The sequence below is a fragment of the Octopus sinensis genome, unplaced genomic scaffold (assembly GCF_006345805.1).
Source record: "Octopus sinensis unplaced genomic scaffold, ASM634580v1 Contig01453, whole genome shotgun sequence".
Classification (NCBI taxonomy): Eukaryota; Metazoa; Mollusca; class Cephalopoda; order Octopoda; family Octopodidae; genus Octopus; species Octopus sinensis.
In genome coordinates, this window is record NW_021824848.1 from 1 (window position 1) to 17,500 (window position 17,500).

General features: G+C 38.0%; 1 protein-coding gene and 1 long non-coding RNA gene across 2 annotated transcripts in view; both read left to right on the forward strand.

Annotated features, from left to right (window-relative positions):
• The first annotated feature begins 1,815 nt into the window (after window positions 1-1,815).
• Window positions 1,816-5,625, forward strand: LOC115227067. The gene is made up of 2 exons (XR_003883068.2): window positions 1,816-1,972; window positions 5,181-5,625. It is a non-coding gene; the product is annotated as an uncharacterized LOC115227067 (long non-coding RNA).
• Window positions 5,626-12,115: 6,490 nt separating this feature from the next.
• LOC115227064 overlaps window positions 12,116-17,500 on the forward strand; it is an 8,012-nt gene continuing 2,627 nt past the window's right edge. Inside the window, exons 1-3 of the mRNA XM_029797994.2 lie at window positions 12,116-12,418; window positions 14,794-15,012; window positions 16,428-16,511. Coding sequence (XP_029653854.1) covers window positions 12,325-12,418; window positions 14,794-15,012; window positions 16,428-16,511 — 397 coding nt within the window. The 5' untranslated portion in view covers window positions 12,116-12,324. The remainder of the gene's footprint in view (window positions 12,419-14,793; window positions 15,013-16,427; window positions 16,512-17,500) is intronic.

A 17,500-nucleotide genomic window follows, 5' to 3' on the forward strand; every position in this document is an offset into this window, starting at 1 on the left:
ACACACACACACTCTACCATTCACACACAGACGCTACCATGCACACACACACACGCTAACATACACAAACACACGCTACCATGCACACACACACACAGATGCACACATTGTCACACACACACACATACACACATACACACATATATACACATACACACACATACACAGATGGGATGAGTGAGGAAGAAATAAAGAAGGAGGGAGAGAAAGTGCCTTGGCTATTTATTAATCGAACACGGTTGATATAACCGCTTTCATTCTTCCCTTACACATAAAGAGAAATATGTCCACTCGCATTATCAGGGAGAGAGAGAGAGTACACAAAGAACTCAGCTGAGTACACCTGAGTTTGCTATTTGTCCACCTGGAACCAGACAAGTGGGCGCAGCTGGTTGGACGCTGAGGATCTGGCACAGCAGATTAGATATTGAGCCTGTTTTGGTGACTGTCTTTCTTTAGCGTTGGAGAGAAACACATACACACACACACACACACACACACACACACACACACACACATACACACAAACTCACCTACGTGCATGCACGCACACACGGTCGCACGCGCACACAAGCTCGGAAATATACATATATAGATAGAAGGAGCGAATTAAACCGAGAGAGCAGGAGAGAAAGAGCCATGACGATATATTAATAGAACACGATTGATATAGGAACTTTCATTTGCCCCATACAGAGAGAGGGGGATAGAACGGGACAGAAAGAGAAACAGAGAAAGTGAGAGACATAGACAAAGAGAAAGAGAGAGAGAGAGAGAGAGAGAGAGAAGGACAGAGACGAAGAGAAAGAGATAGACAGAGACAGTCAAAGAGGAAGTGGAATGAATGAATGAAAGAAAACAACGAGAGGAACATTAAAACGAACGATTCATTAAAACATCTGATGTGAAATAACTCAGTTTCGTATCAGCGACACCAAGCAAGCGGCGCCAGAACGGCTGCGCCAAAATAGCTCATCATTATTATTTCAGGCAACAGAATAATTTCCAGTTTGTCATAAAGGTTTGAGTTTATGCATCATAGGCTTCTTTAGAGAGACAACAGTAACTGAATATAATTTTTTTTTCGAGTTTTGTTAAAATAATTAATTCAAATCTATGTAAGAAAGCCAGCAGGTTGATATCATCTAACCTGGTACTTGACAGGAACTTTACTTCACCGAGCTCGAAATGCTGAAATGCAAAGACGACCTCAGTGGAATTTGAACTCAGAACATATAGAAACAAAAGAAATGCAGGTTTCGGATTTGGGCACAAGGCCAGCAATTCCGGAAAAGTGGGGAAGTCGATAACACCGATCCCACTAATCATTGGTACATATTTTATCGATTTTGAAAGGATGAAAAGCACATCGACTTCGACGGAATTTGAACTCAAAGTAAAGACAGGAGAAATGCCGCTAAGCATTTTGCTGGCGTGCTATCAATTCCGCCAGCATGTCGTTTAGACCCAGAAGAAATATTTCAGGGCTTTTTTTCCCGACGCTCTAAGGATTCACCTGATTTCCCACCACTTTTATATCTTGTTATAACAACGAAATGAGAATAATTCCTTGTAATAGGGTTTGGAAAGGCGGAAACGTTAGTGCATCTTAAGAAATTATTTGTGGTATTTGTTACATTTTTTTACGTTCTCAATCCATATCCCACCGCCATCTACTCTATCATTCGTAACTTCGGTATTAACGAAGGTACAAGGACCAGTGAAATACAAGGACCAGTGACGTACAAGGACTAATGGTAATGACAAACCCTCTGTCTACCGAAGCTGCTGCTCTTGTGACTTCATTAGAAACCAACTGTTTATATACTACATATTGCTCTCTGTTTTTCATACTAACCTTGTCCTTTTCTCTTATATTTTTCAGTGTGTATGGTAATGATTGCCGCTTATCCGCACCTACATTATATTATTAAAGCAGGTACCAAACACATAACTACAGGGTTTTTAAACAGTAAGTATCATTCGTTTAAATGACATAATTGTTGTTTGCTGAAATAAAAGGTTATACATGTCTGAGCTTGGCATTGTCAAAGCACTTCATTTGCAATAATATTTCAACTATTCCACAATACTGACATTGAAAAAACAAAACATAATTCACCAGCGACAACTGAACTCAACACCTTATGCGATGTAGTTATTGGCAAGATATTAAGTTCTGCTCATAACAACGTGGTTCCATTTGATAGTTGGAGCAAGTATCTTCAACGATAGACATGAAATGACAAAATACCTTGCGGTTGGAATTTGATGTATTTGACACACACATATGTGTGCGTGTGTGTGTGTGTGTGTGTGTTTGTCTGTGTGTGGAGATATATATATAAATAATCTCTAAATTCGAGCCTACTCTAAGCTACTAAGAATGCGTGTGGCAACTTGAAGATCCACCATATATATATATATATATATATATATATATATATATGTGTGTGTAATAAAATAGAACATATGCATATATATAAACATATATGTACGTACCTACCTCTACATGTACATATACACGCATATATTGTTACAGGACACCAAAAAGACGTCGAACACATAGAGAGACGAAAAACATAGACAACAAACCAGGAACAAGACAAGCAAAAAAAGGAGATACAGGACAATAAGCACACGAAAAATCCCCTTCTTCAGTCGCTAAGGTTTCATCTACTAAACGTTTCGAAGGATAAAAGCGAGACGTATACTTCGAAGAAAACTTCCTTCCTGCGAAAAGCAAATCAATTAAAATTCTGAGATCTTTTCGCAGAGGGGTAAAAAAGCAAGACGGTAACGACAGTACAAACATATAAACAGAAAAAATATATATAAAACAGTGGGAAAATAAATATATAACAGTGAGAGACAGGACAAGGAGAACAAGATAAGAAGGGCTGTTAACGCCAGACGAAAAAGTATTGCAAACGCTGGATTATAGTGGACGACGAGAGAGAAAAAATGTCGACCAGTAGCCTTAGAAGGCGGGCGAGAAAAGACAGGATAGCAGTTACGACGAAGTATCGTCGCAGATGGACGAGGAATGGGGAGGAGGAGCAAGAGGAAGAGAGAGAAGAAGGGGAATGGTGCGAGGAGACCATGAAGAATGGTGAAAGGAGAGAGAGAGGAAGAGACAAGTTAGTGAGGGAAAAAAGACGAAAAAGGAATGGGAGAGAAAGAAAGAAGATGCAGAGTCGCGTGAGAGTTAATATCAAGGCTAACTTGATAAACAGAACAATCTTACTTATAGGGTGCGTGCGTTTAGTCGTATAATATGTTAATAAAATAGAACATATGCATATATATAAACATATATGTACGTACCTACCTCTACATGTACATATACACGCATATATGTGTACAGGACACCAAAAAGACGTCGAACACATAGAGAGACAAAAACAGACACAAACCAAGGAACAAGACAAGCAAAAAAAGGAGATACAGGACAATAAGCACAACGAAAATCCCCTTCTTCAGTCGCTAAGGTTTCATCTACTAAACGTTTCGAAGGATAAAAGCGAGACGTATACTTCGAAAAAACTTCCTTCCTGCGAAAAGCAAATCAATTAAAATTCTGAGATCTTTTCGCAGAGGGGTAAAAAAAGCAAGACGGTAACGACAGTACAAACATATAAACAGTAAAAAAAATATATATAACAGTGAAAAATAAATAAATATATATATATATATATATATATATATATATATATATATATATATATATATTATATATACAGATACCGCCAGTCTATCGCATGTGGTGTGTGGATCTTCAAGTTGCCACACGCATTCTTAGTAGCTTAGAGTAGGCTCGAATTTAGAGATATTCTCTGTGGTTAATGGCGTGAGTCCTGATTGGAAGAAGAAGAAGAAGAAGAAGAAGAAGAAGAAGAAGAAGAAGAAGAAGAAGAAGAAGAAGAAGAAGAAGAAGAAGAAAAGAAGAAGAAGAAGAAGAAGAAGAAGAAGAAAAGAAGAAGAAGAAGAAAAGAAGAAGAAGAAGAAGAAGAAGAAGAAGAAGAAGAAGAAGAAGAAGAAGAAGAAGAAGAAGACAACAGCAATATTACTGCTTCAAAATAAGATAAATATAGAATGTGCCTTTAAATCTAGGTTCCTGAAACAGTTTGAAGAGAGTACGAAACTAAGTGCCTAGGTAGACTCAGTGGCGTTTTAAAGTCAAATGGATCCAGTAACACAATTGAGGGTACAATAATTTTTAAAAAATATAAATGATGAAAAACAAATCACCAATTGTTTTTTGATTACCATAAATATAGTTTTATTTTTTGTCGCTAAGGTTTGACCTATACGTAAATCCGGCTCTGTACACCCACATGCATACACATACACACACATACGCGATTATATGCACACACATACACAGACATACACACACTTACACACACATATGCAAACTACATATACATGTGTGTGTGTGTGTGTGCGTGCGTGTGTGTGTGTGTGTGTTGTGTGTGTGTAGGCGCCTTTATGGCGGTGTGGTCAAGTAGCTTACATTTAAAACAAGTGGTCTCGTCGTTAATCTCACTGTAGACAAATGACTGTTCCAGCAATGAATGGTGAGAGAAAATGGCTGAGGAAAATGTGTGAAAGCAAACATTTTCGTCAAGCAATTTCAAATCAAGCCACTTAAGCTTACACCTAGTGCTTTGGCTGTTGCACACATGATTCGCTAGATTGTAGATTCGTTTCCTGGACCCGGCGGTGCTTTATGATCTTGAGCGAAACACTTTAACTGGAGTTCCTTCAGTCCACTCTCCAGTAAACGGGTATTCCCTACGACGGAATAACTTTCAGATTCGGGAGAATGCTGGTCTTCTCACCTTGCAGTGGTGTGGCATCATTCCAAATCTAAAACTTGGTGCTAGGCGCAATTTGACCAGTAATGTATGACATCCCAATGTCTGAACATTTTATATATATATATATATATATATATATACATATATATATATATATATCACGTGATCACGTGACCGACCAGACCATCAGATGTTGTTACATATCGCTGGTCACAATGCGTTCTCATTGTTTTAGCCTTCGAATGACGTATGTATCTATCTATCTATGCATGTAGCATGTATGTGTGTGTGCGTGCGCGTTTTTGTATGTGTATTTATACATATGAATATATATCTTCACTTTTATTTACTTTACAGATCATAATAATGAGCGCGAGGTTGATATCCAGCTTTCGTATGTGAAGGTCGAGTTTACAGTGAAGATCCATTATTACACCAGGAGTGTAGTCTTGATGTGCTTTAAGGCTGATTATCATACTCATTTATATAAATTTGATGGTACTATCGGTTGTATGAGAAAATCATTTTATGACGATCGATATGACGAAGCACCTTCCATGTCAATAATGTAAATATCAATTGAGTTAAGATGTTGGGGACGCGTGAGTTTCATCATCCACTGTATAAAACAGGCAATAGAGCTGTTCTTTATTTCTTTTTTTAATTGACAAAATAAAAATTATTAATCTGAAGACAAAACTAGATATAAAGTTTGTTGGTAAGTATATTCAGCTTAAAGTTATTTTCTTGAGCTTAATTGTAAAAGACAAATGTATAAAATGAAATAAAGAAAATTAAACAGTGAAAAGTTTTCTTGTTTGAAAAGTTCCTCTTTTCGATCCCCAGACTAATGGAAAAAGCAGTATACATAAATACATGCATACACACATACCTATACATGTGTATGTGTGAATGTGAGTGTGTGCATCTCTATGCGTACGTATGTGTGTGTACGTGTGTGTATGTATGTATATATATATATATATTACGTGATCACGTGACCTATCAGATGTTGCTACACATCGCTGGTCACAATGCGTTTCGCATTGTTTTAGCCTTCAAATGACGCCACCCCGCTGACTAAGCAAGTAGGCCAACAGAAGAAAAAGTGAGAGAAATTTACGGCGAAAGAATACAGCAGGGATCGCCATCACCCTCTACCGGAGTCTCGTGGAGCTTTAGGTGTTTTCGCTCAATAAACACGCACAACGCCCGGTCTGGGAATCGAAACCACGATCCTACAACCGCGAGTCCGCTGCCTGAACCATTGGGCCATTGCGCCTACACAATATGCGCCTCCACAATATGCGCCTCCACACACACACACACACACACACATATATATGCATATATATATGCATCCGTATGCATACATCTATTGATTTATTTAAGGCTCATTATCATACTCATCTTTATAAATTTGATGGTACAATCGGTTGTATGAGAAAACATTTTATAACGGTCGATATGATGTACCACCTATTTCTGACTAATTATCTGTCAATCTACCTATCTATCCATTTATCTGCCAATCTCTCTCTCTCTCTCTATATATATATATATATATATATATATATACTAGCGGTATCACCCGGCGTTGCTCGGGTTTGTTTTTCAGTTGCGCTTAAAACGGCAGACTTTGATGTGGCGTCAACCAAGTTTTTGACATAGTTTCAATTTTTGGGAAAAGTAAAGATTGTGCATTATGTAGCTTGTTATTCTCTTTAAGTGAACATTATTCTGGTTGAAATACACAGACAAATGGCGACACAGCAGTCAAAAAATCGTTAAAAAATAAGGATTTGTATAGAAAAAATGCAGCTTTTTGATGTAAATAATTTTTGGTCTTAACATAGTCCGATTTGAATTTGTTTCTTCTACGGAATGAAGAGCAAGCTTTCTTCTATCATACTCTCAATTTTGGTCAACTTGCGCCGCAGGATCTCGGAGGAGATAGTGTTAGTTGAAGGCTACCAAACCTGCTACACACAGAGAGACAATTTCAGCTGTATATGTATAGATATATGTGAAGGTGCGTGGCTTAGTGGTTAGGGTGTAAGCATCATGATCGTAAGACTGTGGTTTCGATTCCTGGACGGGTGACGCGTGGTGTTCTTGAGCAAAATACTTCATTTCACGTTGCTCCAGTCCACTCAGCTGGCAAAAATGAGTAACGCTGCGATGGACTGGCGTCCCGTCCAGCTGGAGAACACATGCGCCATAGAAACCGGGAGACCGCTTTAAAAGGGCGCATTTATTACATATATATATATATATATATATTTATGCGCCCTTTTCAAGCCTAGCCAGGCTCATGGGCCCGGTTTCCTGGTTTCTGTGGCGTATGTGTTCCCCCCCACCACCACCACCAGCTGGACGGGACGCCAGTCCATCGCAGCGTTACTCAAGAAACAGGAAGAAAGAGTAAGAGAAAGTTGGGGCGAAAGAGTACAACAGGGGTCTCCACCACCCCCTGCCGGACCCTCATGGAACTTTAGGTGTTTTCGTTCAATAACCACACACAACGGCCGGTCTGGGAATCGGAACCGCGATCCTCCGACCGCGAATCCGCTGCCCTAACCACTGGGCTATTGCGCCACCACGTACACACACACACACACACACACACCACACACACACACACACATATATATGTATATAGAGAGAGAGACAGACAGACGGACAGAGACAGTCAGACAGTCAGAGAGGGAGAGAGGGAGAGGAAGTGAGAAAGATATATATGTATATGTATGTACGCATGCACGTATTTATGTATGTATGTATGTACGTAAATACTTTATCCAAAAGTACCATGTGGTTGTCTGTCCAGAAATTTCTTGCATGTTTATCCTACATGTACAATCTTGTAATCTCAATAAGTGAAAGAAGCATGTGTATTGGTAGAGAAATAATACAAAACTTCCTGTTCACACACACACACATACACACACATACGTGAAGGTGCGTGGTTTAGTGATTGAGATATTTGTCTCACGATCGTAAGGTCATAGTTTCAATCCCTGGCGACCCGTTGTGTCCTTGAGCAAGACACTTTGTACACTTCATTTCACGTTGCAACCAGTCCACTCAGCTGGCAAAAATGAGGAGTAACTCTATATCTAAAAGGGTCACCCTTGTCACACTCTGTGTCACGCTGAATCTCTTTGAGAACTGCGTTAAAGGTCACACGTGTCTGTCGAATGCTCAGCCACTTACACGTTAATTTCACGAGCAAGCAGTTCCGTTGATCGCATCAGCTGGGACCCTCGTCGTAATAACCGACGGAGTGCTCCTTTACTCACACACACACACATATATATATTTATATATATATATATGTGTGTGTGTGTGTGTGTGTGTGTGTGTGTGTGTGTGTGTGTGTGTGTGTGTGTATATATATATCTATATGTATATATATATATATATATATATATATTGCTTCTACTCTCTTACACCTGGACTCCTATACTTCGGCTGCACCTCTCCTACCTATGGATTACACTGGATTCTTCCTTTGATAAGAAATCGCTCGAATACACCACGACGTTTGAACCTTTTGAAATTTTCTAAATTTTTTGTAATTTCTGCTTTTCACTTCTGCGTTCCTTTCTGTGGAAGAGCGTAGGCTCGAAAGGTAAAAGACTTTCTCACTTCCCGAGCGTTAAACTAATACATCTGTTGTTGTTTACACACTCGTCTTCCTCTTTTGTTTTTTTTTTTTGGTGGGGGGGTGTAAATTCTCACTATACATACATATATATATATATATATATATAATATATATATATATTATATATAATATATATATATATATATATATATACGTAGTTTGGGGTTTGAGTTTGGGTGTCCTGATTTTCCTAATTTATTTTCCGTTTTTTACTTGCTGGTGATTGCTCAATATATCGATTGAAGCTGGTAATATTTACTTTCTTTTCTAATACTTTATTATTACTATTTGAAAGTCGATAGGTATTTTTGCCACAAACTACTGCAACAGAGTAAGGACCTGTGCGGCGTTCTGTAAAATATCCTCCCTTTCTTTCCAATCTAATCAGGTTTTTGAGCAGAACTTTATTTCCAATATGGAATTGGTGTTGCTCCTGTTTTCTATTGTATTGTTCTTTTTGAACTGACTAAACTATTCTTATAGTGGAGCAAACTCGAGAAATCATACTCTCCCGAATAGCTGTCATAACATCAATTTTTCTGCATATAGATTGATAATTTCCAAAACTGTCCCGATCTTTGGCAGTTGGGTTGTGATGTAGTTCAACTGGAAGTGTTGCTTGCCTGTTGTCAAAAGGGTATGTTATAATGTTATTCCACATCCATTCCAGCAATCCAATAATACTATTCAACATATACAAAATAGCCATACCAACAATCCAATATACGTCTCTCACCAGCTGCCCCACTGATATCATCTTGGTTTCGACACGTGGGAAGTACCATTTAAATCGGCGGTGTCAACAGCACTAAAATAATTGTTGTTTGGGAAAAAAACAAAACAAAGAAACTTTCAATATATAACACAGGCTTCTTCAGTCTCCGCCAACCAAATCCACTCACATGGCTTTGGTCGGCCCGACCAAAGCCTTGTGAGTGGATTAGAAGAATACACTTCCCCAGGGTGACACTTGCACAAAATGCATCACATAAGAGACGCACGCACACGCACAAATATATATACATGCATATATTATATATAAGAATACAAAAAAATGGGACAAGAACGCAATTGGTGACAACAAAACATCCAGACAGTTAGATGATACAAAAAGGGACAAGAACATACAAGGACGTGTCATTCGGAGTTTTCTTTCGTCAGTCGAATTCCAGATTATCTTTGCAATTTCGGCTGGTTATACTCGAAATTGCTCCAATTTAGCCAATCTAAGGAAAATCTAAGCTAAGAGCATTAGATTCCTTGGAAGAAAGCAGCGAATGTATACGAAAACAAGGACGGGAAAAACGGGGAAATAGTACACAAATACAAATGTAAATAACAGGACATTGACAACAGGTGTCTTTCGACTAAGGACGAATTGAATTAAGATAGCGTGTGTGGTGAAGCCTTCCATACACGCCAGCTTAATTTAATTCGTCCTTAGTTGAAAGACACCTGTTGTTAATGTCCTGTTAAACTCCCGTCCTCGTATTTTCTTGTCCCTTTTTTGTATTCCCTTTTATATACATATGACAACTTACGTACACTTTGGTCTCTTATATGTAAGTACACACACATACACACACACACACACACACACACACACACACACATATATATATATATATATATATATATATTATATATATATATATATATCTATATATATATATATTATATATATATATATATATATATATATATATATATATATATATATATATGTATGTATGTATGTATGTATGTATGTATATATAGGAAAGACCACTATGTGGATCCCTTGTATGCTAAAAATAGACGTCAAACCGTCTAACCACGAAATCTGTGTTCTCAAATTAGCAAGGCGCCAAATGCTTACGAGCTAGACAAATGAAAAGAAATAAACATAGCACTTAATTCCACAACTTAAGGTTTCAATATGAACAATTCAATAATTATCTGCGTCTCTTCCGTGAAATCAGTGCTGATACAATAATGGAACTGGACACCGCCCGTTTCCACGAGAGGATAAGAATGCATAAAGTTCCAATATCATGTATTTTACTTTCGATTCAAACACCATTGTACTAGCGCTCTAAGCCAGAAAATAACTAAAATGAATGATATTCAGCAGTGAATCAACTGGCTAGAGAATATACAGATATTTGAAATTCAATAATAAGAGTAGAAATTAATATTATTTAATAATATTAATTTGTACACATAATATATATATATTTCTTTACTACCCACAAGGGGCTAAACACAGAGAGGACAAACAAGGACAGACAAACGGATTAAGTCGATTACATCGACCCCAGTGTGTAACTGGTACTTAATTTATCGACCCCGAAAGGATGAGAAGCAAAGTGGACCTCGGCGGAATTTGAACCCAGAACGTAAACGGCAGACGAAATACGGCTACGCATTTCGCCCGGCCGTATTTCATAATATATATACACACACACACAAATGGGACAAGAACGCAATACATCTATACAGTTAGGTGAAACAAAAAATGGGAAAACAAAATATCCAGACAGACGATACAAGGAAAGACAAGGACAGATCATTCAGAGTTTTCTATCCTCAGTCTGGCTGGCCCGGCCTTGGCTTGCAGGCTAATGTTGCTGTCAGCTCGCCGCCTTATGATATGTACTTACTGATAATGAAATATAAAAGCTAATGGTAATCGCGATGGAATTTCAGTCTTTCTATCTGTGATTGCGTATGTGTGTGTGTGTGTGTGTGTGTGTGTGTGTGTGTGTGCGTGCGCGTGAGTGTGTGTGTGTGTGTTTGCCTCAATTGCCAGAGATTAAAGTCGCCAAAACAGGGGAAATGTCCAGTTGGCCGTATCAAACCGTTAGAGTCCAAACCACCTTACCCAGTCGTCATGTGGAATAAATGACGCCTCAGGTCTTCGAGGTCACATTCAACCAATTTCTGGAAAAAGACTATTCTCTCTCTACCGCTCAACACATACATATAGACATATATCCGAACGCGCGTGTGTGCGTGTGTGTGTCTATGTGTGTGTAAATATGTATGCATGTGTGTATGTAATTTTCCTCTTGTTCGAATTCCACTGAGGTCTCGTTTGTCTTTCAGTCTTTCATTAATTGTTTAGAGAGTATAAATAATGGGCGGAAGCCGGGTGGAATTTTGTCAGAACGTAGCATTGATTGCTTTCCCGTACTTGTCTGAACGTTCTACAGTCTGAGTTCAAATTCCACAAGGACAACCGGACCTTTACGTCTTTGGAGATCGATATAAAAAGTACCAATCCTGAGCAAAGAATTGGTTGAAATGCAAGAAAGCGGCACACGATCCATTGCGTTCTTAGTTCAAATATCGATGTGTCCTAGTCGGTCGGTAGACTTAATCCTCCATTTAGTTTAACATACCATCCTCTGTTACTTTGGGTAATTTCATCAGAGGGCATAATGTTAGAAGCATTCTTGCTAGGTCGTCGCTTTCAAGAAAACTTCGTATGTTTCAGAAAGAGCCCCTTTCAGAATATCAGGGGCGCTGCTCTCCCTTCTGCGGGGAAAAAATGGAATAAATGAAATATAACATGAAATATAAGAAACATGAATGTAAAACGGAATTCGACAAACAACGGAAAGAGATTTCAAGTGGTTTCCTATGAAATTATCGTAAACATCCTGGTTTCAGTTGCTTCTGATAGTCTTCCATGTCAATATTTCATAACTCAAATCACAATATATTAACGAATATAAATGCACATATCAAATGCATAATTACATATTTATATTAGCAACGAGATACCATTTTGTTATTAAATTCCCTTGAAGGACTCGAGTCGAATTTTGAAGAAAGAAAACCGACGCTATGATAAGGATAACAAATATCGTCATATTTTCACTTCTCGTGTTCTGTTTTGGAATATACGCAGCCGTTAATATTGACACTAAAATGACGGAAGGTGAGTGTGCTATTTTAATTAGATATTTCATACATATTTATAACATGTTGATGATGATGATGACGATGAGATAATATCCTGTGCATGTATGTGTGTGTGTGTGAGTATAACGTTCTGTCCTGTGACGTTAAACATGCAGATTATTATATATATATGTATGTTTAAGCATGCAAACATATAAATATATACATACAACTATACACACATACGTAAGTATGTATGTAGGTATGAATGTTTGTATGTACATGTGAGTGGACGAACGAAAGTAAAAGGCACTGAAGGCGTTTAGTAAGACAACTTGATTATTCTCCGAGCAACCTAAAGTTTCGCAGGATTCTAACAGAAACCTAGCTCATTCAGGCAAGATTACTGATTGAACAAACAGGGGAAGCCATTGAATTCCTGTCTTTCGCCATTCGGTAATCTGTGCCTAAACCCGCCAGGTTTTTGTTAGGGGCGTGCGAAACGTTAAGTCGTCTGGAACTGAATCAAACTGTCCAAATGGCATGCTTCTATCTATCTATCTATATATATATATATATATATATATATATATATATGTGTGTGTGTGTGTGTGTGTGTGTGTGTGTGTGTGTGTGTGTGTGTGTGTGTGTGTGTGTGTGTGTATTTATATTTATATTTATAGATAGATAGATAGATAGATAGATAGATAGATAGATAGATAGATAGATAGATAGATAGATAGAAGCATGCCATTTGGACAGTTTGATATATATATATACCTATTTATCTATCTATCCATCACTATACGTGTGTGTGTGCGTGTGTGTATAAAATTAGAGATAGATCTAGTTCTAAATTTATATATACTAAATCTATTTAGATGGTATTTGTATGTGCAGTAGTATTTTCTCTAACCTTACACTCCAATCTCTTTCGCTGTCTTTTGTCCGTCTGTTTCTAATCCTTCAAAACTTTCCTCTTAGCATTATCGATACATTCGTCTATGTCTATCCCTAAGGCCGTGTTCTGTTCATTTATTTCCTCTTTGTACCCCGTCAGTCTACTGATAGTCTCGTCTTGAATCCTACTTATTTATGTTAGTATGTCCACCTCTGTATCGCATATGTATTCATTTCTTGTTTATTCGTTACCGAGCTGTTATGTTTGGTCTCATTTCGCTGCCAGCTTCTTGTTGGTACCAGCAGAATTGAATTAATATTACCGTAAGGCGCGAAATTGCGTTTGACCCTTTGGCAGAAAACTAATGAGGAATTGGTGACTTTCTGTGTCTGTTTTCTGTTTGCTTGTGCATGTACTGTTTTAAATTTATACAAACACACACACACACACACATTTACATACATACATGACTACATACATATATATATATATATATATATATATATACATTGGTGTGTGTGTGTGTGTGTGTATTGGGGCTTGTGCTCTCATTTGTGTTATTAACCGACCAAATCTGGATAACCAGTATTCATTTGTTTATGTCCCAGTAGCATAACAATTCCGCATAAGACACCGATAGAGAAGTTTGGCTTGATAAATTTTGTCCTATTGTTGTAATAGGACAAAATTTATCATGTTATCATTATAACAATAGGATAAAATTCATCATGTTTACTCTCGGCCGAAGTAAGGCCCTATAACCTCACTACCTCCTCCTGGTCCAATAAGTAAACATTGGGGTGGATTTCTCTCACTAAACCTTTCATCGTCGCTTGGGAACATCTCTTGGAATCCTCGCTTCTGTGAATGGCGTAGGAGCATGGCTTGGGTACATCCCTGCAGTCCAATGAATCAAACCTAGTGAAGATTATAGATAAAAGATTCATTTCTGCATGTCTGCTGCGTGTGTGTGATTGTGAGTGAGTAGGTGCGAGTAAGCATGTGTTTATGTACGTAGGCGAAGGAGTGGTTGTGTGGTAAGTAGCTTGCTTACCAGCCACATGGTTTCGGGTTCAGTCCCACTGCGTGGCACCTTGGACAAGTGACTTCTACTATAGCTTCGGGCCGACCAAAGCCTTGTGAGTGGATTTGGTAGACGGAAACGGAAAGAAGCCCGTCGTATATATGTATATGTATATATATATATATGTGTGTGTGTGTGTGTGTGTGTGTGTGTGTGTATGTGTGTGTGTGTATGTTTGTCCCCCCAACATCACTTGACAACCGATGCTGGTGTGGTTATATCCCCGTAACTTAGCGGTTCGGCAATAGAGACCGATAGAATAAGTACTAGGCTTACAAAAAATAAGTTCTGGGGTCGATTTGCTCGACTAAAGGCGGTGCCCCGGCATGGCCGCAGTCAAATGACTGAAACAAGTAAAAGAGTAAAAGAGTGTGCATATAATACAGCGACTTAGTAATGCATTTATTTCAATTCGCTTTGTTTACAGGCAAGACTTCCCATGAAATAACTATTTGGCAGAAAATGATGGACAAACGGCGAGTGTATCAAATGCTCAAAAAGAAGGTAATAGAAGATAACGGTTGGCAAAACGAACAATCGATCACTGATGGTAAAAAAATTAGTGGATTGCAAAATAACTACTTCGAGTGTATATGGAATAATCCTGTGTTAACATGTAATATAACTGTACCTCGCCTTCAGACATGTAAGTATTACACTGACATTTATACCTCTTTTTCGAACATCAAAATCTCAGTAAATGCAACGATTAAATCGAACATCTTGAAAATTTTCGACCTGCAAGAATTGCCAATCAAACCTCAAACGAATCCCGGACTGTCGTCTCAAAAGGAAGGCAAAAATTACAATGAAAATTGCAATAAAAATGTCTGAATAGAAACAAGGAATGAGTCTAGAGGGCGCATCTGTTTTGACGCTGATGCGTTTGCATGGTTGTCGGGATACTCAAACTCTTTTGGCTATCCGTGTCTTTCTTTGTATATATATATATAAACACACTTATACCAACTACCTTTCAATATAAATAGTTGATTTGTCAGAATTCACCCTGCCTCTCAAGGAGAATTAATACTTACCAAATGACTACTGAGACTAGCACAACTCGAAAAGAGAGTTAATTTTACGGATGAAGAATTTGACCAAAATTGACACGCCGTTAAAGAAAACGACGGGCTTATGTCTGGAGATATCAAGTCAGACTCGTGCGCTTGTTTCTGGCACAACAGACACATATATACACCTAGTTTAAATTTACTTAAAACAAAAGACGAAGACAGGTGTGGGAACAACAAGCAAAAATATTAGTTTAACGCTCTAGACAAATGGAGAAGTCTTTTATATTTCGAACCTACGCTCTTTGAAAAAAAGTATTAAGGGGGAAAAATGGGGAGAGAATGAAAAAAAAACGGAGATAGATAAAACGTGCAGCGTACAACGGTCCAACATAGAGATAGATAGATAGATAGATAGATAGATAGATAGATAGATAGATAGATAGATAGATAGATAGATAGATAGATAGATAGATAGATAGATAGACCGACCGACGTGCTTCTACATAGCTTCCGTCTACGAACTTCACTAACGAAGCATTGGTCAGCCCATGTCTATAGCAGAAAACACTTGCCAGCGCTTCCCAAATGGTTGGGAAGCGAACTTCTTAAACATACACCTATGACAGCACCAAACGTTTTTAATTTGCTATTATTTATTATTTATTTTTATTTACTTTTTAGTGTCTGTGATATTTCTGCTTTCATGGCATCTTAGAATTTCACAGATGCTAAACAATTGGGACATAACGTGATAACAGGACCGCCTTCTGCTATTTGAGATCCTTCACAGATACTAGTAATATGAGCCAGAGTGGACCCGAAGTTCTTGAAATCCTAATCTCTTCCACACAGCTTACCACCGAATGCATATCAATTTCATTCACCTCTTTCATCGCTTCCCATTCGTTCAGTAAGATGCCGGAAATTTTGAACTAAGCAGAGACACATGCTCTTTTGTGACATTAGTTACCTCCCTTCCTGTTTACATCGTTGTTCACAAGCGGTAATAATTTTTAAAAATTCAAATATATTTTCTGTTTTCTAGTTTCCGTTATACTGCGAATGTCCGAGTATGTAGTCCGCATCATCATTTCAGCAGATGGTGAAGTAATTAAAAGTCAAATATTGCGTGAGTATCATTTAGCATTCCTAACACAATAACACATATAAAACATGTTGGTTTTTATCTGTCTGGTTTATTATAATATTATGTGTTGTTTTATTAAGTATATTTCTTCTTCACAGAATCCCAATGGACGGAGGGAAGATGAGACCCCACCCCACCCAACTCTTTAGCTGCTCAACAATGTTATGTTAAAGATACACCTACTTGTGGAATTCTCAGCCAGCAATACGTTAATTTAGCAGCAGGCAATTTAGTTGACTAAACACTTGAATCCTCATAGTCAAACGACAGAGGTCCACCACTAGCAACAACAGTAGCAATGTTCACCGTGGAACTGAGGTTATACTTTATATTTGACAGTGTTTTTGATTCAATGTTTCCATAGAGAATTCTTATTTCTTTATTGCCCACAAGGGGCTAAACATAGAGGGGAAAACAAGGACAGACAAAGGGATTAAGTCGATTACATCGACCCCAGTGTGTAACTCGTACTTAATTTATCGACCCCGAAAGAATGAAAGGAAAAGTCGACCTCGGCAAAATTTGAACTCGGAACATAACGGCAGACGAAAAACGGCTAAGCATTTCGCCCGGCGTGCTAACGTTTCTGCCAGCTCGCTGCCTTAGACAATTCTTTTACCTTCATCGACCGTGATTGATTCAGTTTTATTGTATTTAGAGATGTCACGCACAGCATGAAATATGTAGACCGCCTGACTGTTTAATTTTTTTGGTGAATTTTGGTAGATCCTTTCTCTGCATATTGTGTTCAGATTTGGTTTCTTTCATTCGTCTTTTCAGATTTCACTTTCGTTGCTTTTTTACGTTTTCATCTTAGTTTATACTATTAACAATGAACTCATCCAGTCTGTGTTTCAGGTACCATTTTATTGTATATGATGAATATCCATACAGTCAATAACTGTATTCTCATTTATAATCTTTCTCAATTGGTCGAAATGCAAAAATTGCGGAGTAATAGTTCGAGTGTT